Source organism: Oncorhynchus mykiss, chromosome 8 (assembly GCF_013265735.2).
Source record: "Oncorhynchus mykiss isolate Arlee chromosome 8, USDA_OmykA_1.1, whole genome shotgun sequence".
In the NCBI taxonomy this organism is placed as follows: Eukaryota; Metazoa; Chordata; class Actinopteri; order Salmoniformes; family Salmonidae; genus Oncorhynchus; species Oncorhynchus mykiss.
The window spans coordinates 23928919-23952565 of NC_048572.1; the positions used below are offsets into that span (position 1 = coordinate 23928919).

The following is a 23647-nucleotide window of genomic DNA, read 5'->3' on the forward strand; positions in this document are numbered from 1 at the left end:
ACTCATGTACAAAACCCTTGAAAGTGTTGACATTTTATTATATTATTTATAAAGCACAATCAGCATAACAATTCTCCTGCATAAAAAGGATGTTCTGCAATGGTTCCACCTTCTGATGAGCAGTCTATTCCTTTTCCCCATACAATAAAACCAGATGACTCGTCAACAGTGACACAGAAATAAACTATTCTATAAACTACATATTGATATTGGTTCTAATGAAACATGTTTCTCAAATTGTACTCAGAATGATGACAATACATGTAACAGTCAAAACTAATTGTTGTTAACTGACAATACAAATTCAACCTGGGAGGTGGCAAAAAAAAACAAAAAAAACAGGGTTCAAGAGTACACGCCAAACGTGACTGTATAGAGACTGTTGGAGCAATTAGATTATTATCGATTTCTCAATTGGTCCCGGTTGGTTTTGCGGTCCTAACAGTGGCGTGTCCACTCTACACACACCCCTCATCTACCCATCACTGTGGCCAGGAGGGCCATGCGGATGTACATGCCGTTCTCAGCCTGCCGGAAGTAGGCAGCACGAGGATCTGTGTCCACTTCCGCACTGCAAGAGAGAGAGAAAGTAAACATGACGCTAAATCATCCCACTTAATTCATTAACTAGAATTTGCAAACATTAGTGAATCAAAGGAGAAATAATGAAGAGCTGCATTGTAATCTCAGGGAACATCCGTACCTGATCTCATTGACTCTCGGTAGAGGATGCATCACCACCATCTTCCTCTTGGCTCCAGTCATGATGTGTGGGGTAAGGATGAACTGACCGAAGCACTGGATGAAAACACATGTCCTTTAGCACTGATCAAACACTAAGGCCAGCCTCACAGGTTATTGAAACCCCATCCTTACCGCTTTGTACTCTTCCTCTGAGGAAAACCTCTCCTTCTGGATCCTGGTAATGTAGAGCACGTCAGTGTCAGGCAGTGCCTCCTCGATGCTCTCAAACTCTTCCTGCACAGCCACAAGGACATAGTTTAGTGCTTTATGTAGTGCATACCGTGCGAAAAGGACACCTACATACTAGAAGTCTGTACCATTGACATGTTTGATTCAGAGACATCGGTTCTTCCCCAAAATGGCCCGTGATCCACCCACCTGCTTGATGCCTTTGGAGGCCACAAAGTCGATGATCTCGGAGGGCATGTGCAGGTTCTTTGGGGCGACGTAGCGCAGAGTGATCCTGTACTGGGTGAGCAGCCTGGCCAAGGAATGCACAGTGCGTCCGTGCTTCAGGTCTCCTACCATGGTGATCTACAGAGACATAGACCAGTCAGGACATTGGCTATGTTAACTTACCAGGCAGGGGTGCAGTCACCAAGGAGCGGCTGATTAGAAATGAAAATACCCAGTCAGGTTCCAGATCTTAGTTCCGTTTCATATAAAAACACTGTCAGAACATAAAAAGCAGAGGTTTGAGGGCTCTTCTCACCGTCATGCCGTTGACCGTGCCCAGCTCCTCTCTGATGGTAAACACATCCAGCAGGGCCTGAGTGGGGTGCTCCCCGACCCCGTCCCCAGCGTTGATCACTGGCTTCCGGCAATGCCTCGCTGCAGACTACAGTTGGAGATAAACATGTCAGATACAGAAAGTGCAGCTTCTCACTCAATAACTGATACAAGATATATGCTCAGTGTTTAGGTGGTACCACTGTTGTTTCAAAGTGTTTTCTCAGAACATCTTGCCTAATGAACATGACAGGGCAAGTTTAAGTGAAGTTGTAACATGGCGAATCGACACCGCTGCTCACCTCTACAGCCCCTGGCATGGGGTGTCGGAGCACCAGGACGTCAGCATAGCAGCTCATGGTCTGGACCGAGTCGGCCAGAGATTCACCCTTCTGCGACGAGGAGGTGGCCTCGCAGAAATGGACCACAGAGCCGCCCAGACGCTGCATGGCCGCCGCAAACGAGCTGCTGGTGCGCGTGCTGACCTCGTAGAACATGGACGCCATCACCTTACCCTGAGAGAGTAACACACACAGGGGTCTAAGACAAATAACAGACTAGTGTACAACATTTCTCTAAGCTCAGTATTCAGGCATTTCAGGGCACAAACAGCATTTCCATATTCTTAAAACAGAGATTTACTGACCCAAGTGGCAAAACTAGTTATGTGATTTTTAGGCATAGACACAAACAGGTGGCAGGTGTTGCTTGTATTGTTGTCTGGATTTAATGATGTCAAGTACCACATGATGTCATTTCGAATGGGACTGGTAGATTTATTTTTAAACAGCACACCTGCTCCTATGTGTTTCATCTGAAGGACAATGGCTCATCGCAATCCAAGGGCGAGAGAACCAAGAGAGAAATCAGAACTTAGTCATGCTTCCTGTTGAGGTCCTGCTGATGATTCAAACCCTGGGTGACAAATGGGCTTTATGGAACGGCCCAACTGGCTACTCTGAAATTAGTTTCTCTCCTGCAATTTCTACTGTGACAAATCACAGCTTGTCTCAGTATTACTAGGAATGTACACATTTCCCTTTCAAGACGATTCAATAACCATCTAGATACATGGGCTCCGATACGTTTTAGTGTGAAACGAGTTGGAGCGATTAAAAGAACAAGTCAATGCACTAACATTTGTTGCATAAACACACATTTTCCATTCTAAAAACCAGCTGCTGATGGAGCTTGTGTGTGTAAATAACATATGTCTATAGTGTAACATATGTCTATGTAGACACCTGATCTGAGCCATAAGAGAGACCAGGCATCTACCAGATTGGGTAGTAGCCTGTTTTTGCCCCCCCGCCTACTTTGGTTCTGAAAACACCAACCAGTAGTTAACTCATCATTTTTGCAGATTGTGTTTAAACTGCTAATGTACCCATATTTATAGTTTACGAAAACATGCTCTTTCCATGAGACTGACCAGGTGAACGCTATGATCCTTTGACGTCACTTGTTCATCATATTTTGTACTCTATATATAGCACAACTTCGGCATTCATCCCCATCACAAAATCTAAATGGTTTTGACCACTTTGATGAGCTTCCTTTCTCCCGCTTTGGCCATGCAGTGCACCTCGCAAAGGGATTGCTGTCCTTATGAAATTATCAAAAAAATGTTTTTTTTAAACAAAAAACAAAACACTGCATGTTTAAAGCAAAACTACCAAAACTATTGCCAATGGTGAACCTGAAAATCTATTGAAAGCCCCATTCAGCAGGTAGCCTACAGCTAGTTGTTTCCGGTAGCCTACTTTTATTCCGGTAAAACACCAATTTCAAAAGCACACAGATAACAATAATCTAGCAAATTACCTAAATTGTCACTTAATAAAGCCTAATATCCCACAAGCTACTTTATCATTTGAATGCGGACGGTGCTGCGCAGATGTGAAAGGTCAGGAACAGGCCGCCTACCTCACATTGGTCAGCGTGCAAAGCAGGGCAGTTTGACTAAGCTCCGATATTCCCTGGGGTTGTTTGGAATTCAAATTGACTTGAATATCTATGACCGTCACAATGCCTTCAGAAAGTATGCATACCCCCAGACTTACTCCACGTTGTACATTACAGCCTGAATTCAAAATTGATTAAACCAATTTCTCTCTCTCACCCATCTACACACAATACCCCATAATGACAGCGAAACCTAAAACACTCCTTACCCCAGAATACTTCACTTGGTGACTATCCGAGAGAATAAAGAAAAAAGGAGCACCGTTGCTGCATGAATCACATATTTATTGACGGGACAAGCAAGCAAACAGGCTTACGGTTTCGGGATGAATTGCCTTCAAGGCTCTGATTTTCAAGTCCCTCAGTCGAGCCCCCGATTTTCCCTTTTTGTTTCAAGCTGGGCTGAAGTGCATCTCGTATACGTTGACAGTAAATTACGATTTTTTTTTATACGTTTGCTAATTTATTGAAAGTGAAATCTCTCACTTACATAAGTTCACACACCCCTGACGCAATTACTTGTAGAAGCACCTTTGGCAGCAATTACAGCAGCGAGTCTTTCTGGATAAGTCTGTAAGAGCTTTCTCCACACATGGATTGGCAAGCATTTGCCCATTATTCTTATCCAAATTCTTCAAGTTCTGTAAAATTGGTTGTTGATCATTGCTAGACAACCAGTTTCATGCAGATTCAAATCCAAACTGTAACTCTGCCACTCAAGAACATTCACTTTCTTCTTGGTATACAACTCCAGTGTATATTTGGCCTTGTGTTGTAGGTTATTGTCCTGCTGAATGGTGAATTAAATCTCCCAGTGGGGTTGAAAGCAGATTTAACCAGGTTTTCCTCTAGGATTTTGCCTGGGCTTAGCTCCATTCAGTTTCTTTATCCTAAAAAAACTCCCTAGTCCTTAACGATTACAAGCTTTACCCATAACATGATGCAGCCACAATTATGCTTGAAAATATGGAGGGGTACTCAATGTGTAGTATTTGCCCCAAAATAACACTATTCTGGGTAAAAAGTAAATTTTTGCCGCAATATTTTGCAGTATTACCTTTAGTGCCTTGTTGCAAACTGGATGCATGTTTTGGAATATTTTATTCTGTACAGGCTTCATTTTCATTCTGTCAATAGGGTTAGTGTTGTGGAGTAACTACAATGTTGTTCTCGAACCGTTTTAAAGTCACCATTGGCCTCATGGTGAAATCCCTGAGCGGTTTCCTTTCTCTCCAACAACTGAGTATCTTTTTAGTGACTGGGTTACACCATCCAAAGTGTAATTAATAACTTCACCATGCCAAGGGATATTCAATGCCTGCTTTAAAAAAAAATGGGTACCCGTCTACCATTCTTTGCGAGGCATTGGAAAATCTCCCTTGTCTTTAGTGCTGAATCCGTGTTTGAAATTCCCTGCTCGACCTAGGGACCTTACAGATAATTGTATGTGTGGGGTACAGAGATGAGGTAGTCACTCAAAAATCACTTATTGCACACAGAACGAGTCCATGCAACTTATGACTAGTTAAGCACATTTTTACCCCTGAACTTGGTCTTGCCATAACAAAGGAGTTGAATACTTATGGAATCAAAACAGTTCAGTTTAATATTTAATTAATGTGTAAAATGTTCAAAAATATCATTCCACTTTGACATGGGGCATTGTGTGTAGGCCAGTAACAAACAAAATCTAAATTACTCTTAAATTCCGGATTTAAACAAAATGTGGAACAAGTGGAGTGAATACTTGCTGAAGGCAACATACATGCTTAGTTTGACACTGACGGAGAGGACACACAGAAGACGAGGTATCTTCATGAAAGTAGAAAGATGAGTAGGGCTGTTGCAGTGACTGTATTATGGTCACAGTAAAATTCATGGTAATCTCCTTTTATGCACTCTGGACATGCTTTGGTAGTCCCCAAAATGCTAACGATCAACCGGTCCTAATGCTGGTACTCAGGGTTCTATTGTCCCTCTAAAAATGAAAATGAATCAAAACAGTAGGCCTATCGTAGTTACATTTTACAAAAAAACTAAACTCACTGATCAATTTGGAGGTTGAAACAGTATAAAACATGGATGTTGTTTTAAAGCCTAACAGCAATTTCTAAGGTGATGATTCATTCCAAAACCCCCACATGCTTAGAGCTTCTGCATAGGCTTTATGAGCCCAAACCCCGACCCAAAAACTCAATTCAAATGTTATACAATACATAGCCTACCATATTAGGTATGGCAGATAAAACTGATTTTAGAGGTCTTTGCTACATAATTGGTCTAGCCTATACTACAAAATTAAACAAATGTAAGTAATGACCATTGAGTGTGGACTGTGTAACCCATGCTGGACGTACCGGTTACCTTATGCAAGGCTCCAAATGTCTATCAATGAGTCTGGGAGAGAACGTAAAGCCCTAGGCGATGTGGTTGGTTCATTGATTGTGCAGGGCGGCTTACAGTTAGTCACTAATTGTAGGCTTTGTATTTTATTTGAAATATCCTAATAATACAGAGTTCGGGTGGAATATCACTTGTTGGGGCAGTGAGAGATTGTTCCTTAAAGGTGGTTGATGCTTAGAATGAATAAGTGCTCTAATATTTAGCACATGCTCCTATTTGATAATGGGCCATTCTAAGTCAAATTTTACATAGTACAGACAAGATTCAATTGAGAATAGTCTGATGAGTGAAAATATGATCCCTTGAGAGAACAGCTGTGCAGCCTGAAGCAAGGAACAGAGCGCAAGCTTTTTTGCTACCTTCTCAGATCAATAGCCTACAGTCGCACCATGCAGCCCATGTGTGTTTTGATTTCTAAGACTTTAATGTTTGTATCATTCACAACTGAAGTTGCCAAATAAGTCTAAATCTAGTATTTAGGACCTGTTTCAAATGATCACTTTCATGCTCAAGATAGAGAACCACTTCATATGTGCAGTTGCTAACAGGGAAAAATATCCTTTATTTTATTCAGTCAAATGAAATTGTTCTTACTATAAAAATCATGGCACAGGACTTCAGCTTATATTGTCAGCTAAGTGAACAAGTCTAGAGCCTATATAGCAGGGAGCATAGCCAGATAACATCGGTCTACAGCAGGCCAACTCATTCTGTTCTCCTGAAATACTTTTTCTTCGTCTCAATGTTTCTTTAGACCCGACTAACATAAATAATGGATTTATGTGATGTTGAACATTTTAATTTACACTAAATAATGGAGTTCCAAAGGCACGCAACGGCTTGCATGTGTGGAGACTAAACATGTTAATGTAAATTAATGGCAGACTTTTGCATGACAATAACCGGCTGACAAAATTGCCACAGCACTAAATATGAGTAAAACTCAGCGATCAGCGATTCTGATTCAGAATCAGCGATTCGGAATCAGCGTTTGAATTGATTTCCTGACCGATGCGTGCTACATTTGGATTGGTTTGGGGTCCGCAGACCAATGCAGTCGTATTCCCCCCAAATTTGAAACGGGGACCGATGTGCACCAGAAAACTCGGTACAGGTCATTCTTTACATTAGAGTTTGAAAGAAACTCTTACCTTCAGGATGTCCAGGGTTCTCTCTTTCTGAATCATCAGGCGAAGAGTATGGGCCACATTAAACAAGTGAGAAATCTGAAATAGATACAAATTATAGATTTGTTTTCCCCATTCGCTGTATTAGGATCCCCATTAGCAACAGCTAGTCTTACTGGGGTCCACCATAACGAAAAATATATTAAGACAAAATATTTTACAAGTTCCATAAACGTAAAAGCACATATGTACTTCAGTAAATCTTTCCCTGGCCATTTATGTGGAGTACCTGTTCCTTGCTGAACTGCCTGACAGAGAGGACGTGTTGTCCCACTAGGGGGTGCAGTAGGGGGGAGGTCTGGAGGTGGGTCAGGGTCTGCCCTACCGCTACCCCCAACCCTGCCTCAGCCCGGGGGGACAGGACCCTGGCCAGGGGAGGGGGATGGCTGGAGCCATCCCCAGCTGCAGGGGCCATCTCTGGGAACAGAGAAACAGCAAACACTTCAAATACCACAGGAGAAATCTAACGTGAGTTAATATTCATTAGTTCAGCAGCACCTCCTAAAAAGACTGCAGTCGTTTCCATTTCCTGATGCGTGACCAACAAAAGCACTGATTACACCATATTTCAAAGTAAGTTTGTCCCTTTTTCCTTTCGAAATGGTCCAAGCGTTAGGAAAGCAGTCCGCTCCAAGCAAAGCGACATGGATAGTGCAGCAACTAATTGGAAGGAATGTAAATTACAACCTCTCTACAACCAATCATGCAATGCAATACAAGTGTCAAAAGAAACTACCAGTATAACTCCATTGGAATGCATTGCCAGAATTACACCAAAACAGCCGCAAAGATGGCACATCTAGACAAGAGGTTAGTATTAGGCATAACAGCAGAGCTGCGCTAAAACAAGCTTCAAACCTTCTCTTAAATCTTCTTCAAATGCTCTTCTTAATGCTCTTTCCCTTGAATCTTCAGCTGTTTAGAATATCATGACAGAGTTAGAACACAAGTGTTAGAGAGACGATACAAAACTACAGTCATTTAGACAATACTATAGCAATTAGCCAGTATACTGACATGAATTTGGGTTATTAATACGTTTGCGATTGTGGCATAATTTCATCTGGCCATTGTTTCTTACAAAGACAGTGACGTCAATCAAACGTTAATCAACAACTCATCATTCATTTCAAACTGAAATAATCCGATAGTGGCTGTGTGTGAAGTGTCTTGTTAATGGGTGAAGAAAGAGCATAGCAAATGGCCGACTAAAAGATCTTAAGCATCAGAGAGCTGTAGGTGGACCAAAATAAACTCAGCAAAAAAAGAAAGGTCCTCTCACTGTCAACTGCGTTAATGTTCAGCAAGCTCAACATGTCATGTTCATACAAATATTTACACAAGATTCAACAACAGACAAACTGAACAAGTTCCACAGACGTGACTAACAGAAATTGAATAATGTGTCCCTGAACAAAGGGTTGGGGGGTCAAAATCAAAAGTAACAGTGACTATCTAGTGTTGCCACCAGCTGCATTATGTACTACAGTGCATCTCCTCCTCATGGACTGCACCAGATGTGCCAGTTCTTGCTGTGAGATGTTACCCCAGTCTTCCACCAAGGCACCTGCAAGTTCCTGGACATTTCTGGAGGGAATGGTCCTAGCCCTCACCCTCCGATCCAACAGGTCCCATGATGGAGGGATTGTGGAGGTCCCACTGATGGAGGGATTGTACGTTCCTGGTGTAACTCGGGCAGTTGTTGCCATCCTGTACCTGTCCCGCAGGTGTGATGTTCAGATCCTGTGCAGGTGTTGTTACACGTGGTCTGTCAGTGCGAGGACGATCAGTTGTCCGTCTGGTCTCAGACATCTCACAGTACGGACATTGCAATTTATTGCCCTGGCCACATCTGCAATCCTCACGCCTCCTTGCAGCACGCTGATGAGCAGGGACCCTGGGCATCTTTGTGTTTTTCAGAGTCAGTAGAAAGGACACTAAAGAGGCCTAAGTTTTCATAACTGTGACCTTAATTGCTTACCATCTGTAAGCTGTTAGTGTCTTAACGACTGTTCCACAGGTGCATGTTCATTACTTGTTTATGGGTCATTGAACAAGCATGGGAGGGCTAAAAAACATTCCCATTTGAAACTGCCTATTTCTCAGCCCCAGAAACTAGAATATGCATATAATTGTCAGATTAGGATAGAAAACACTCAGTTTCCAAAACTGTAAAAATATTATCTGTGAGTATAACAGAACTGATATTGCAGGCGAAAGACTGAGGAAAATCCAATCAGGAAGTGCCTCTTATTTTTAAACCTCTCTGTTCCTATGTATGCCTATCCTCCATTTAAAAGGGATATCAACCAGATTCCTTTTTCTATGGCCTCTAAGGTGTCAGTCTTTAGACATAGTTTCAGGCTTTTATTTTGAAAAATGAGCGTGAAGGATCACATTGCATAAGTGGATAGGTGGGGGCTCTCAGAGTGAGTTTTTGCGCAACTGAGTAAAGCAGCCAATGTTTCTCCCACGGTTATTGAAAAACCATTCAGTTGATATATTATCGAATATATATTTTAAAAACAACATGAGGATTGATTATAAAAAACATTTGACATGTTTCTGTGGACATTATGGATATTATTTGGAATATACGTCTGTGTTGTCGTGACCGCTCTTTCCTGTGGATTTCTGAACATAATGCGACAAACAAACATTGGTATTTTGGGTATAAAAATAATCTTTATGGAACAAAAGGAACATTTGTTGTGTAACTGGGAGTCTCGTGAGTGAATACAACCGAAGATCAAAGGTAAACGATTAATTTGATTGCTTTTCTGATTTTCGTGACCAAGCTTCCTGATGCTAGGTGTACATGTTATGCTATCAATAAACTTAAACGCTTGGATTGCTTTCACTGTAAAGCATAATTTCAAAATCTGAGACGACAGGTAGATTAACAAAAGGCTCAACTGAGTTTTGCAATATTGCACTTGTGATTTTATGAATATGAATTTTAGTAATATTATTTGACTGTTGCGCTATGCTATTCAGCAGTTGCTGATGAAAATGATCCCGCTAACGGGATGGGTAGCGCCAAGAAGCTAAACCCTTTACAATGAAGATCTGCAAAGTTTTGTATTTTTACGAATTATCTTTGAAAGACAGGGTCCTGAAAAAGGGACGTTTATTTTTTTGCTGAGTTTATTTAGACCTCTCATTTAAAAATAAGCAAATGTACTCCTCTTAGTACTAATTGACCATGCTGCCTACAGTAGAGAAACGCAAATGATTTGCTTTATATACAATGCGCTTAATCACATGATCAGTAGGTTCATAGATGCAGACTAAAATGTTTACCAACGAAATCCAAGCGCCATTTTGTGTGTATTGTCCTAAAACCTGTAGATGGACACAGTGAATATCCAATTTATTGAAACAGACATTCACAAAGCACTTTGTCACAACAAGCAGGCGCTCAGCTGTGTAAGACAAACTATTGAGCCAACTTCAGTTAAGTGACAACCAGGCTCTAGGGGAGAGAAGAGGGTTGTGGGAGTTGTAGTACCTGGTGTAACGCCCGGGTCAGACGACCTGTGGATGCGGGGTGGGAGCATGTAGCGGCCATCCCCAGTGGAGCGACGAGGGCTCGGGGCGCGGGTACGGATGCCCTCACACGGCGAGGTCAGCCGCGGGTGCTCTGGGGTCTACCACACAATAGCCAATGCTTGTCACGGCCAATGCCTGCTAGTATGCTACATCACATAACTGTAGGTTGAATAGCAGCACACTTATGTGAAAGGGCATAACGGAAATGGGTGGGACTGTACCGGTTGGACTTCTTTCACTGGCTCAGGGGGCTGGGTGGGGATGGGTGCAGGCCAAGTCTTCACATCCTCTCCATAACCAGGAGGGACCAGCACCTGTCCGTCGATGTAGGCCACCTCTCCTCTGAGAACCACTCTGCGGACCTTGCCCTTCACCTTCATGCCTTCGAAAGGCGTCCACTTGGACTTGGTGAACTGCATGTGTTTGGGGATGACCCACTCCTGCTCCAGGTCCACCTGGTGGGAGACAGCAGGTCTTTAGACATCAAGAATGGTCTTGAAAAGCCAGTCCCTTCAACCCTTCTTTGTATTTCAATGTGATGACCAATTTACATGGAAAAACATCTATTGCTGTGTGTCTGTAGCTACCTCTACATAAGTGTTGTCCTGTGCGGGCAGGGAGAAGATCTTGCGGGGGTTGTCGTACAAGCGCTTGATGATATCGTCGACAGTGAGGCGCCCGTCGCTGACGGCAGTGAGGAGGAGAGGCAGCATGGTCTCCAGGCCAGGGTAGCCTGGGGGGGGCTTCTCTGAGTTCTTTTCCTCCACTGAATGGGGGGCTGTTAGCCAAAACACACAGAAATATTATCAAGGCTGTTGTATGCCAACATAGTTACGAGTATATATACACAAAAAAAAATATTTAAACACTGAAGCAGTATGTTGAAGGTAGGGGTTAAAGGAGCCGCCCTCACCGTGGTCAGTTGCGAAGCAGTCAATGATGTCCATGTGTTCCCAGAGGGCTTCCATGTCCTCCCGGGTTCCCAGCATGGGGCGTACCTGCGCCCGGCCGTCCCCGATGTCCGCCACGTTCTCCTCACACAGGAAGAGGTGATGGGGCGCCACCTCACACGTCACCTGGATGCCTTTCTGCTTGGCCACGCGGATGATCAGAATCTGGGGAAGGGAAGGATGGAATAGATGCCAACCGTTACTCAGCAAATTCCTTACATACTATCCTGTGTCTGTTCTGGTCTGTTTCTGGCTCATAATGAATGATTTCAAATGGCATAGATCACACTTCTGTAGGCAAAGTCTTATTTTAGAATATAAGAGCAGTGCTATATCCTTTGTCTTGTACTTACTACTGTGGGGTCTTGCAGTTGATCTTAAATGAAAGGAATCGGTGATGACTCCTTCCAAAAAACTACAACTAAAAGGTTACTTACTGTATGCCTTGGTTGACACCTCATTCCCTTTGGAGACTATGAATGGGCCACAAAGCCAAAGCAGTGCTTCATCTGTATGCATGTGATGTTCCAGGTGGCCATCTTACCTCCTCCTTCTTGGCCACGTGGCAGATATGAACAGCTCTCTGGTAGAGCTGGGCCACCATCAAGATGGCTGCCACCGTCTGCTTCTCTGCGTGAGCCACGATTGGTAGGTGCTTGGGCCATTTCTCAAAGTGCTAGTTCACAGAAAGAGAAAGTACTGTTCAGATCAACAGAAACACTTGTGAATGATATCAATCAAAGACGTCATTCAGTCAGTTGATTGGTCTCTTACTTCCATCCAAACTGAGACATTGTCCATCTTCAGAGTGGAGTAGGTGTCGTTCAGATACATCTTCAGCCCAGCGGCGGAGCTGGCAATGGAGGGTAAGACAGCAGCATTGTCTGAAGCCGCCCCGACATAGAGGGCATAGTCACAGCGACACCCTGCCTTGGCAAGCTGAGCGGACAAAACATTGGATCAACAGTGAGTGAGTAAACCTTTAAGTACTGCATTGGTCGATATAATTATTATTTTTTTTAAAACAGGCATCATTTCATGTCTGAAACATACTTATTTGTAATATTCAGTGGCGAATGTCTTAAATGACGATGTATGCTCTCATTACCTTCTGGACCATGGTGAGAGAGCTGAGGTCGATGATGGCGGGTGCCGTGTTGGGCATGGCACACACCATGGTGATGCCCCCTGCTAGGGCAGCCGCTGTGCCCGAGGAGAAGTCCTCCTTGTGAGTGGCACCCGGCTCCCGCAGGTGGACGTGCACATCTATCAGACCTGGCAGAGGGGACTCAATTAGAACTGTTTAGAAACCCTGCAGTTCCACAACTTGACTGAAGTAGCCCTCATGTATTGCCTGAATACAGGAAGAAAGCAGGGGGATTGTTTTTTTAAGTTAAGCTTGGGCTGTGACGAAAAAATGCCTGTTAAGGTGCTTTACTGCTTACCAGGCAGGCGAATCAACTTCTGTGACGTCATACAGTCCACGTGAGTCTTGACGGGTGGAAAGCCTCCAACCAGACGGAGCGCCTACAAATCACAGCAATTCAATCAGGATAGTCAGCAATCAATCATCGCTAGCTCAAAAACAAAAAAGACTAACATCTCATCACACAAAACTACCTCATCCGCATATTGTTTCTTTTTGCTCTTTTGCACCCCAGTATCTCTACTTGCACGTCATCATCTGCACATCTATCACTCCAGTTAATGCTAAATAGTAATTATTTCGCCTCTATGGCCTATTGATTGCCTTACCTTTCCACTCTTCTACATTTGCACACTGTACATATATTTTTCTATTGTGTTATTGACTGTGCATTTGTTTATGTGTAACTCTTGTTTTTGTAGCACTGCTTTGCATTATCTAGGCCAGGTCGCAGTTGTAAATGAGAACTTGTTCTTAACTGGCCTAGCTGGTTAAATATAGGTGAAATAAAAAAACTAATCTACCTGGAAAAATAGCTTGGTGCACTTGATGTCAATGATGAGGGGGACTGAGTAGTCGATGGCCATGCGGCGGGTGCGGTAACCTTTGGTTACAAAGGAGGAGAGGCGTCGGCCTCCAGAGTTCCTCATGGAGAGGTTGATGACCATGTCAAAGTGGTGGTCCTCCAGGTATTCCAAAATGTTCCTCTGCTTGTCCTTGTTGGGGCAGTCGCTCTCCTCTTCCTCAAACGGCCAGTCCACTGCCATCACCTGAAGGGTGAGGGGCTTCAGTTTAATTCAGGAAGTAACTAAAAAATGTGAACTGAAAATTGCTCAATCTTTCCTGGAAATTATGTAAAGGGTATTTTTTTTAAATATACTTCATTGAGAAGTGGATACACGCCCGCTTAGACTAGATGTGATGTACCTTGACTCCATGCTCAGTGTAGAAGTCAGCGGTCCCCAGACTGGCATACAGGTCATAGCCTAGACTCTCCAGAGCCTGTACAGTAGGCAGTAGCTCACTCTTGTTCTAGAAACAAACAAGGAACATTTATTTAGCGCTAGCCTCAAAATGAATTTCCATGAAAATTAGCAATAGATGCATACATATCTCATTGTAGTCACCTTATAACTGCCGATGGAGAGCAAAATGTTCTTCTTGGGGATCTTGAAGCCTGTGCTGAGCATGGCCTTCAGGTAGGCCTCGTATCTGTTCTCTCCAAAGCAGGCCACCTCCCCAGTGCTGGTCATCTCTACCCCCAGAACCACATCAGCCCCAGCCAGACGAGAGAACGAGAACTGGGGGACCTGAGAGAGAGAGCGCGCGAGAGACACACAAGATTAAGCTATGCAAGTAAAACAGACAGGAAAGTAGAAATCCATTAATGTGATCCAGGTCAACTGTGTTTTAAGTACAAATGTGTTCCATTATTTAAAACAATTGTTTGCACTGAATTAGGCTAATCTTAAAACACTTAAAATTAACTTATAGCAACATTTTAATAAAAGTGCTCTAAGATAATTGTGTTTGTGCATTATTTTTTATACTGGTGTTAAGAGAAAATGTCTAGCCCCCTGCAAATAACCTTCAAATCTGGACCCCGTAAGACTATTGTTGAAAGTCACTAGTGGAGGTAATTAAAACTTAGGTATTTAATGGTTGTAGACTTGTCTGCGCCTTTACCTTGACGCCCACGATGCCCACTCCTTTCATCAGGCCCACAGGCTCCACCTCTTCTCCCATGATGACACGTGTTGCCAGGGCGACCAGATCCACTCCCAGTGTCTTCGAGACGAACGGGAAGGAGCGGGAGACTCTGACGTTGCACTCGATCACCTTCAGCTGGTCATCCTGTCCAGAAAACACACTCGTTGCAATTAAAGGCAACAAGTGGCCAGCCATTGGAAATCCCGCAGGGACCAGAAAACTTGATTGACTCATGGTTAATTATCGGTTTGACTTGTTATTGATCGTCAACCTCTGATTTGAAACTCCAAAACATCCTTTAGAAAGACTACCTTAGCGATGAGTTGCAGGTTGAAGGGCCCGGTGACCTGCAGCTCCTGACCGATGGCGTGGACGATCATCTTGATGCGCTCCATGGTCTTCTGGTTGATATCCTGGGCGGGCGTGACCAGGGTGGCGTCCCCAGAGTGCACCCCAGCGTTCTCCACATGCTCTGACACGGCGATGGCTATCACCACACCGTCACATGCCACCGCATCCACGTCTATCTCCTGAAACACAGAGACACCAGTCAGGTCCAAACTAGAGGCTCACTGGATATTTAAAAAGGTTGTCTACTTTTTTTACACATTGAAAATAAAATGTAATTTATATTTTATTTTTTAATGACAAAGCAGTAGGGCATTGCAATCTGTGTAGTCAAGCAATTACCGAGTCATACCTTGGCCTCCTGGATGAACTTGGAGATTACCACAGGGTATTCCTTAGACACGGCCACAGCGCTGCTCAGGTACTTCTCCAGGTCGCTGTCTGTGTACGCCACGTTCATGGCTGCTCCGCTCAGAACGTAGGAGGGACGCACCAGACACGGGTAGCCCACGGTCTCACAGAACTTCATGGCCGACTGGGAGGGGAGGATACAATATTACATCAAATTCACAATTTCCATCTAACTTGAGATCAAAACAATAGCATTGCTCATCAACAACCAAGGCATCTTCATTACTGGTTTGAAATTCAAACAGATTAGAAGCAGTGTTCTGTGTTAACTGGAAATGACACAACAAGGTTCCAGATTAACAAAGTTTACTATACCGTATGAACACACCATTACACTCAAGGCAATTACACTCAAGGCAAGGTCCATCAACAACAAGACTCCCTGTGCAGGCGCACTCTTGACTGAGTGATAGCGCCGTAATAACAGAAATACTGGGATACTTAAAACATGAACTTAACATTCTGTGCTTACCTCAATCGCTGTGAGTTCCTTCCACAGGGGCTGGCTGATGCCGATGGTGTCCAGCATGCGGGAGAACTTGAACCTGTTCTCAGCAGAGTCGATGAACTCCGGGGAGGTGCCCAGGATGCGACACTGCTGCCTGTGGAGGGACATGGCAATGTTGTTGGGCAGCTGGCCCCCCATGGACAGGATTACTCCCTCTGGGTTCTCCATCTCATAGATGTCCATAACAACCTGAAGGAAGGGAGGAGACAATGGAGCTACATGTTCATGCATAATACCATGCATTAATTAGGGTATGGAGGTGTTGAGGTCCTTTGTTTATGAGATAAAAGCATTAGATCAAGTAAGTTAGGACCTTTGAATGTCGGCAATTGCTATATATTGTATGAAGAAAAACTACAAAATAAAATGTTGAAAGAAAGTGAGTTAGGACCCTACCATCAGTCGAGCATTCTTACCTCAAAGGAGATCTCATCGAAGTAGAGACGGTCACACATGTCGTAGTCTGTGCTGACAGTCTCTGGGTTATAGTTCACCATGATGGTTTTATAGCCCATCTTGGGGGGGGAAGAGAACACAGCAAATCAAGTCATTATCAACATAAATAATAATGAGAGCTCTTCCGTAAAAAGTATAAATAGTCATACCTTCCTGAGTTCCATGATGCAGCCCACAGCACACCAGTCAAACTCCACACTGCTGCCAATGCGGTAAACGCCGGAGCCGATCACCATTACATGGGGCTCGCTGAAGCCCAGGTCGCTCTCTGTTCCGTTATAGGTCAGGTACAGGTAGTTGGTCTGGGCTGGCCACTCTGCTGCCACAGTGTCGATCTGCTTCACCACCGGCAAGATGCTCCAATCACGTCGCAGCTTCCTCATCGCAAGCTCCGTGCTGGAGAGAGTTGCAGGGTCAAAGGTCAGACAAGTTCATTTAAAAAAAACAGACATTTCAAATCAATCAAGCCCTTCTCAGACAAATGCCTCTGTCGTCAACTGAAGAACACAATGCTTAAGGGAACTGAACCTAGACACATAGAACATGACCCCCAGAGACCAACTGCGTCCCGACTCGCCATCGTATCATCACTGAAGAATCAAGTCAAGTTTTGTCAACAGCAATCTTGATCTCACTTTTTAGTTTATATGAGATTTTCTTCATGTAACAGACTCCACTATTAATGTTTTGAAACGCGTGCGAATAGCAGGCTACCATTCTGACAACACAGTACCTTACCTCTGCACAGCCAGGGCGATCTGTTTGTCTGAGAAGCCCAGTTGCTTGGCTTTCCTCATCACCTCCAGAGGCATGGCGCTCTCGTCCTGGTTGTACGACTCCAGCACTTTCTCATGGTCCGCAATGTTCTTCATCTTGTGGAGAAACCAGCGGTCGATCTTGGTCAGGTCGTACAGGCGGTCCACTGTGTAGCCCGCCCTCAGAGCAGCCGCCAGCACAAAGATACGCTTGTCTGTCGGGGTCTGCAGCTCCTGTAAGACCAAAGGACAGTCATGTCTGAACAGTTCACATAAAAAGGAAGCCAAGAGGGAAAAATGTGCTGACTGAGCTTACCTCGTCAGACACCGGTTTGATGGTGTGGTCAAAGCCCACACAGTTCTCATCCACCATCCGTAGAGCCTTCTGGAAGGCTTCCTCAAAGCTGCGGCCGATTGCCATCACCTCTCCTACAAGGTCAGACAAAGTAGATTAATCAACAAATTCCTTAGTGTAAACCTGCAATGCCACTAAGTGGTAGAATCATCTGCCTCTATAGATAAGGCACTGTGCTGCTCCCAAATCAGATGAATAAACACATCAGTGCTCATCCTCTTACCCACGCTCTTCATGGAGCTGCCTATCTTGGTGCTGACACGGAGGAACTTGCTGAGATCCCAGCGAGGGACCTTCACCACACAGTAGTCCAGACTGGGTTCAAAGTTAGCCGTGGTCTGGTTGGTCACCGAGTTCCTGGACAAGAGCAGAGTCATTACCATGACAAGTTAGAACCTTGGTATTAGTAGATAAATCGACAAATTAAATTCTTAACCCGATTTTAATCCAAACTCACTTGAGTACGGGTAGAGGGATGCCCAGTCCCAGCTTGGCAGCCACGTAGGCCAGAGGATATCCTGTAGCTTTACTGGCCAGAGCTGAGCTCCGAGACAGACGAGCATTCACCTCAATGATGTAGTACTGGAGCACAGAAACACCCATTTAGATTGCTATACGGAATAAATATTATTGTAAAAATATCAGAACATGCTTCAGAGGTTTAACACTAGTATAAACTCTCAGAAAATGATTCACAATGTCAGTATGGACTATTACCTGTTCAGACTCCGGGTTGAGGGCGTACTGGATGTTACACTCTCCCACGATGCCCAGGTGTCGGATGACCTTGATGGCGGTGTCCCTCAACATGTTGTACTCGTAGTCGTTGAGCGTCTGACTGGGCGCCACCACGATCGACTCCCCAGTGTGGATACCCAGAGGGTCAATGTTCTCCATGTTACATACCTACAGCACAGATGAACACACACACACACACAACACTTTAATCACAATCGATCTTGCGTCTCCATTGATAAGGAGGCTTCACACAAACTACGATGTATAATCTATAGCTGTAATACAGTCAAATGCATAATAACATGGTACTTACATAGTAATATATACTTTCTTAAAATGATCCTTAATACAGTCGAATGCATAGTATCGTCCCTCTACTTACGGTAATACAGTTGTCGTAGGCGTCTCTGACCACTTCATACTCGATCTCCTTCCAGCCCTTCAGGGACTTGTCCACTAGGACCTGGGAGGTGTGGGCGAAGGCAGAGGTCACCAGAGAGGTCAACTCCTCACTGTTATTGGCGAAGCCAGAGCCCAGTCCGCCCAGGGCAAAGGCAGAGCGCACCAGGACAGGGTAGCCTAGACGCTCTGCAGCCGCCACCGCCTACAACACAGAATAAAATACACAGCAAAAGCCCACAGTAGTCAAACATTAAGACGGTTCTAATCCACGAATAAAGTGACAATCAAGAAAATAATAGTATAGTTTCAGTATGAGTCAATGTGTGAGGGAGTGAGACATTTGTCCCAAGCCCCTCTCCTTACCTGCTCCACAGACAGAGCAGCCTCGCTGGGCGCCACGTGTTCACTGATCTCCTCCATCTTCTCCACAAAGATCTTCCTGTCCTCAGTCATCTCGATGGAGGCCACTGGTGTCCCCAGCACACGCACCGCATACTTCTCCAGGACACCCCTCTTGGTCAGCTCCACCCCACAGTTCAGAGCCGTCTGCCCCCCGAAGGTCAGGAGGACCCCGTCTGGACGCTCATTCTTTATCACCTGGACAGAGAGGAAATTGGGCAGATGGTCAGTTCTCACTCATTGACTGAATGACCAAATATCAATGACAACTTGTGGGACAAACTGGCTCCTTCTCTACTATCAGTTCTGAGTATATGAGCATTTTAATGCACAAGCTCGGCTGAGCACTCATCTGAAATGACTGGATGGCGGCGCAGGGAGCAATGTCCTTCCTTACCTCAGTGACGTACTCCGGGGTGAGAGGTAGGAAGTAAACCTTGTCAGCCAGTCCCTTGGAGGTCTGAACCGTGGCGATGTTGGGGTTGATGAGCACAGTCTGAATGTTCTCCTCCTTCAATGCTTTTATGGCCTTGGAGGGGTGGACATAGACGACTGATTAGTTCAAGTACTGTTAAATTAGAGAGAACCAACACTGAATTATACGGCTCATTGTATTTGCTGTTAGTCTTCACTGGTGTTGGCAGTTTGTCTCACCTGAGAGCCAGAGTAATCAAACTCCCCAGCCTGCCCGATGGAGAGGCCCCCAGAGCCCAGGATCAGGACCTTGCGTGGCCGAACAAACTCTTCCGGCTTGGGAGACCCAGGGTAGGTCAGGTGCTCCGTCAGTCTCTGCTTCACTGCAGGGAGGGAGAGAGGGCCGTTACTATAGCCTACAACTGGAATACAGAGGTAAGAAGGGTTGAGGAGATGAACGCACATCTAACCTGGTTTGCCACTCTTGCCCTCCTTGTGGTCTCTAACCGTGGCCAGAAACACATCAAACAGACTGACCAGGTCAGTGGGGCCTGCCATGTGCTCTGGGTGGAACTGAACACTGAAATGACACAGGTAAAAAAATATCTGGTTATCAATTTCCTGTATCATGGAGGGTCATTTAGTTGACTACCATTTTTTCCAATGAAACAAGTTGAAAGGCTGGAAGCAGCACAAGAGTTTGTAGTTGTACCTGAATAGGTGTTTGGTGTTGTGCACAATGCCCTCACTGGTCTGGTCATTAGCGTTGGTGAAGAGCACGTCCCAGCCCTGAGGCAGGGTGAGAGGGTCCACAGCAAAGCCATGGTTCTGAGATGTGATGAAACAGCGATCCGTGCCCTTGTGGATGCAGGGCTGGTTATGGCCACGATTTCCATACCTAAAAACAGTTGTTTTAGTCTAATTCTATTCTTTAATGGCCTATATTCTACAGAACCCTTACTTGACACAAACACTGCAAAGGTATTATTAACTACAAAGGTACTATTAACCCGGTGAACTGTTCTGTTCCCACCCACTGACTGTACAGCTGCATGGCCAAACATTCCAGAGGGACAAAAGGAAGCTGGCATCTCATCTGGCCTTGGACAAACAGAACGCTAACAAAGTAACAATCCCAGGAGTCTTACCAAAACAAACCAGGCCTTTCCAGCACCTCAGCAATGCACTAGGCTGCATCCAGACTGCTGCGCTAAGCAGAAAAGCTCATTTCACACCAGAATGCTCCCAGATAAATAAAGAGGGGCCCTGGGAAGCACTGACATTGAGGAGGTGGCCAAATAACAGCACCAATAGCCAGTACCACTGGCTGTCCTCATTGAAGCAAAACAAAGAAAGTAAGTAGAACTTAAGAGCTGAGGCAGAGAGAGAGTGACACCAATCACAGCTAAGATTTAGTACTCTGTACAAACTTCATTTTGTAGGTTTTTGCTCCGATGACAAGGGAGAGAAGCTGGTGGCCCAGGCAGATACCAAACACAGGCTTGGGGTTATCCACACACACCACCTTCCTCACGTTGTTTATGGTCTCCTTACAGAACTGGGGGTCCCCAGGGCCATTGCTTATGAATAGCCCATCAAAATCTGAAAAGGACCACATCTTCGTCAGCATAGCCACAACAAATATTACAATACTAACTATTGCACATGCAATAGAACTTCATAATTGAATGGCTGAAACACAACTTTGCAGGTCAGAAGCTCCAAGGTAAAGATCAAGGCAGGTGAGAGAAGAGGGAAAACAAGGGAACAGGGAGTGATGGTACAGTGTCTCTGTGAATCGTATATGAAACCCAGTGCTGTGACTAACCTGTGCTGTCCAGTGGGTGATCCCAGGGCACCACAGTGACACAGGCCCCTCTCTGACACAGGCAGCGGATCTGGTTGTACTTAATGCCACAGTCTACTGCTGTGATCCTGACAGTACCACTGGGGTTGAACACCAGGGGCTCCTGCTCAACACAGACAGGGCACGTATTAGTTCTGATAAGCCTCTGCTTATCTACTGTGGTGAGAGACAAAACAGACTTTTCACAGACTTGGAACGTGATCAGCGTTATGTAATCCACACAAAACCACTGGCATTCGATTGAGGACGTTTTAGGATCTAAACACACACAAAAAAGTATGACGGGACCAAACTTAAAACAGCACTGCCTTACCTTCATGGACACCTCCTTGACCAGGTTCCTCTGGTCAGGGTTGTCAAATGGAACGTTGTCCTCCGACGTTCCGTCCACAACAAGCTTCCCCAGCATGGTTCCCTTCTCACGGATCTTCTTGGTCAGACTGCGGGTGTCAACTCCTACAGTATCAAAGCAAGCGCATCAACTACAACCTCTATTGTAGACACTACTGTAAACAGCACCACATCAAAACAGATTCAGACAACATTTGATACAGTACCAGGATGTATCGAATGATAACTCTACTGACCCTCTAGGCCAGGGATGCCCTGCTCTTTGAGCCACTGGTCCAGAGACATGGCTGAGCTCCAATGGCTAGGGTTCTGGGAGACCTCTCCGACGATGAGGGCTGCAGCGTGGATCTTAGAAGACTCAAACCACTGAGGGGAAAACAGAATAGACCATTACAGTCAAACAGGCGCTTGGGGTCAATATATTTATTTTCCCCACCTATTATTTATGTTGGGACGCTTCTGTGAAGCGTCCCAACAGCCAACTCCACCCACCTTGCTGAGTCCAAAGTCACCCTCCTCATCCTGGGGTATGCCATAGTTGCCCTGCAGAGGGTAGGTGAGGGTGAGAATCTGACATCTGTAGGACGGGTCAGTCAGGGCCTCTGGGTAGCCCACCATGCCTGTCTGGAACACTGCAAAACAAACAATCATCTGGAATCATCATGTCAACTTTCCAGTTTTCATAGCAAAGTGTACATCAGTGAAAAGTGCTACATTTCAGGATTGGCACATTTAGAAAGGTGATGAGAAAGGTGATGATACTGGAACTTTAGACATTTGCACTTCAGCAAAAACCTTATTGGCTAAACTAAACTTAGTTTGTAGGGGAGCATAACATCTAATTACCCAATTTTTCAGTAATTCTAATGAGAGAAATGGATCTTACAATATAAAATGGATGCTAGATACATAAGCATTACAATGTATGGGACATGGTACAGCAACAAATGCTTTATAGGGCATAGGCGAAACATGTTCATAAATAGGTCAAACCGAGTTGCGCCACAGACCGAAATAGGGCTGAAGGAAGAAGTCAATAGGTCATGGTAGGGCCCTGTGATTTGCGCAATCATGTGGCATGCATGGATTCTAACCCTTATTTAAAACTTTTTCAAACTGTCCCCTTTTCTTTTACGTCAGACGGTCCAGCACCATTCTCAGACAGTTGCTTAAATGTTGGGTGTAATTCAAATTTCTGAATAAAGGTTTAAAATACAGGATACAATCTTAATGTCACATCATTGCGCAAAAAAAACAAGGACCACGTGACAACTCGTCAAATAGTATGTTCTGCAAGGGAAGACACGCTGTAAAGACCGCACCAAAGGGGAAACTCGAACATTTTGCGCGGAACCGAAGACGGTTGGGTGAAGAGCTGCTTTTAGCTATAAAATGTGACTTTGTGGGTAACATATAGCTAGCTATCAGTCAGAATATAAACGATGATATCATTATATTAAACTGAGCTAGTTAAACAGATGTTGCGAATCAATGGGCCAATTTGCCTTCTCATAAAATACGACTTACCAACTTCACCAGACACCGACGCATTTGCCCCGAAAAGGCGTCCCTTGAAGGTGGTCCCATCTTCTAAAATCAGGGTTGCCATTTTTTTTAAATAAAAAATGTCAATACTGTAATTGTGCAGAATGAACGCAATTTTTTTATTCAATTATGGAAAGCAATAATCAGCTTTTTGGTCTGATGGATGCTTCAGTTCCGCAATGCTTGCCCACGTGAAACACGTTGGTCAGATGCTAATGAGGATGCAAGAGCAAAAATAATAATAATTGAAAATGGACTATGTTAAAACTAAGACAAATGATGTTATTTTCAAACAAAAGAAAGCGTTAAATGCGTCGAAATGTTGTATTTCGAAGGCTGAACGTTGGATCCACACTGCTCAGCACGCCGCCTTAGCAGTGTGGAACTTTTTCAGCGTCCTCGCCGTAGTTACATAGAGCGTAAAAACGAGCG

The 23647-nt window shown here is 44.5% G+C and overlaps 1 protein-coding gene and 1 pseudogene across 3 annotated transcripts; both read right to left on the reverse strand.

Moving 5' to 3' along the window:
* Positions 1-17: 17 nt before the first annotated feature.
* On the reverse strand, positions 18-23600 carry cpsaseii (CAD protein). 3 transcript variants are annotated; one of them, XM_021612042.2, is made up of 44 exons: positions 23198-23600; positions 22163-22302; positions 21907-22036; positions 21633-21775; positions 21281-21422; positions 20883-21054; positions 20165-20350; positions 19923-20032; positions 19693-19835; positions 19436-19567; positions 19003-19236; positions 18620-18841; positions 18217-18405; positions 17957-18081; positions 17723-17856; positions 17461-17573; positions 17128-17378; positions 16539-16785; positions 16350-16448; positions 15898-16122; positions 15367-15549; positions 14978-15196; positions 14643-14810; positions 14084-14266; positions 13884-13988; positions 13481-13726; positions 12976-13057; positions 12639-12805; positions 12305-12469; positions 12075-12206; positions 11494-11695; positions 11168-11358; positions 10802-11035; positions 10540-10678; positions 10332-10373; positions 7887-7943; positions 7258-7445; positions 6993-7067; positions 1776-1988; positions 1457-1582; positions 1123-1278; positions 877-978; positions 704-798; positions 18-571 (listed from the first exon to the last, which is right to left on the reverse strand). In XM_021612042.2, the coding sequence occupies exons 1-44, from the start codon at positions 23277-23279 to the stop codon at positions 472-474; spliced, it is 6789 nt and encodes a 2262-aa protein (XP_021467717.1). In that variant the 5' UTR covers positions 23280-23600; the 3' UTR covers positions 18-471. The 3 variants fall into 3 exon arrangements, with proteins under 3 accessions (XP_021467717.1, XP_021467718.1, XP_021467719.1); XM_021612043.2 differs by lacking the exon at positions 10332-10373 and having other exon boundaries at positions 23198-23599; XM_021612044.2 differs by lacking the exons at positions 7887-7943; positions 10332-10373 and having other exon boundaries at positions 23198-23599.
* LOC118965656 lies at positions 16858-16985 on the reverse strand (annotated as a pseudogene).
* Positions 23601-23647: the final 47 nt, after the last annotated feature.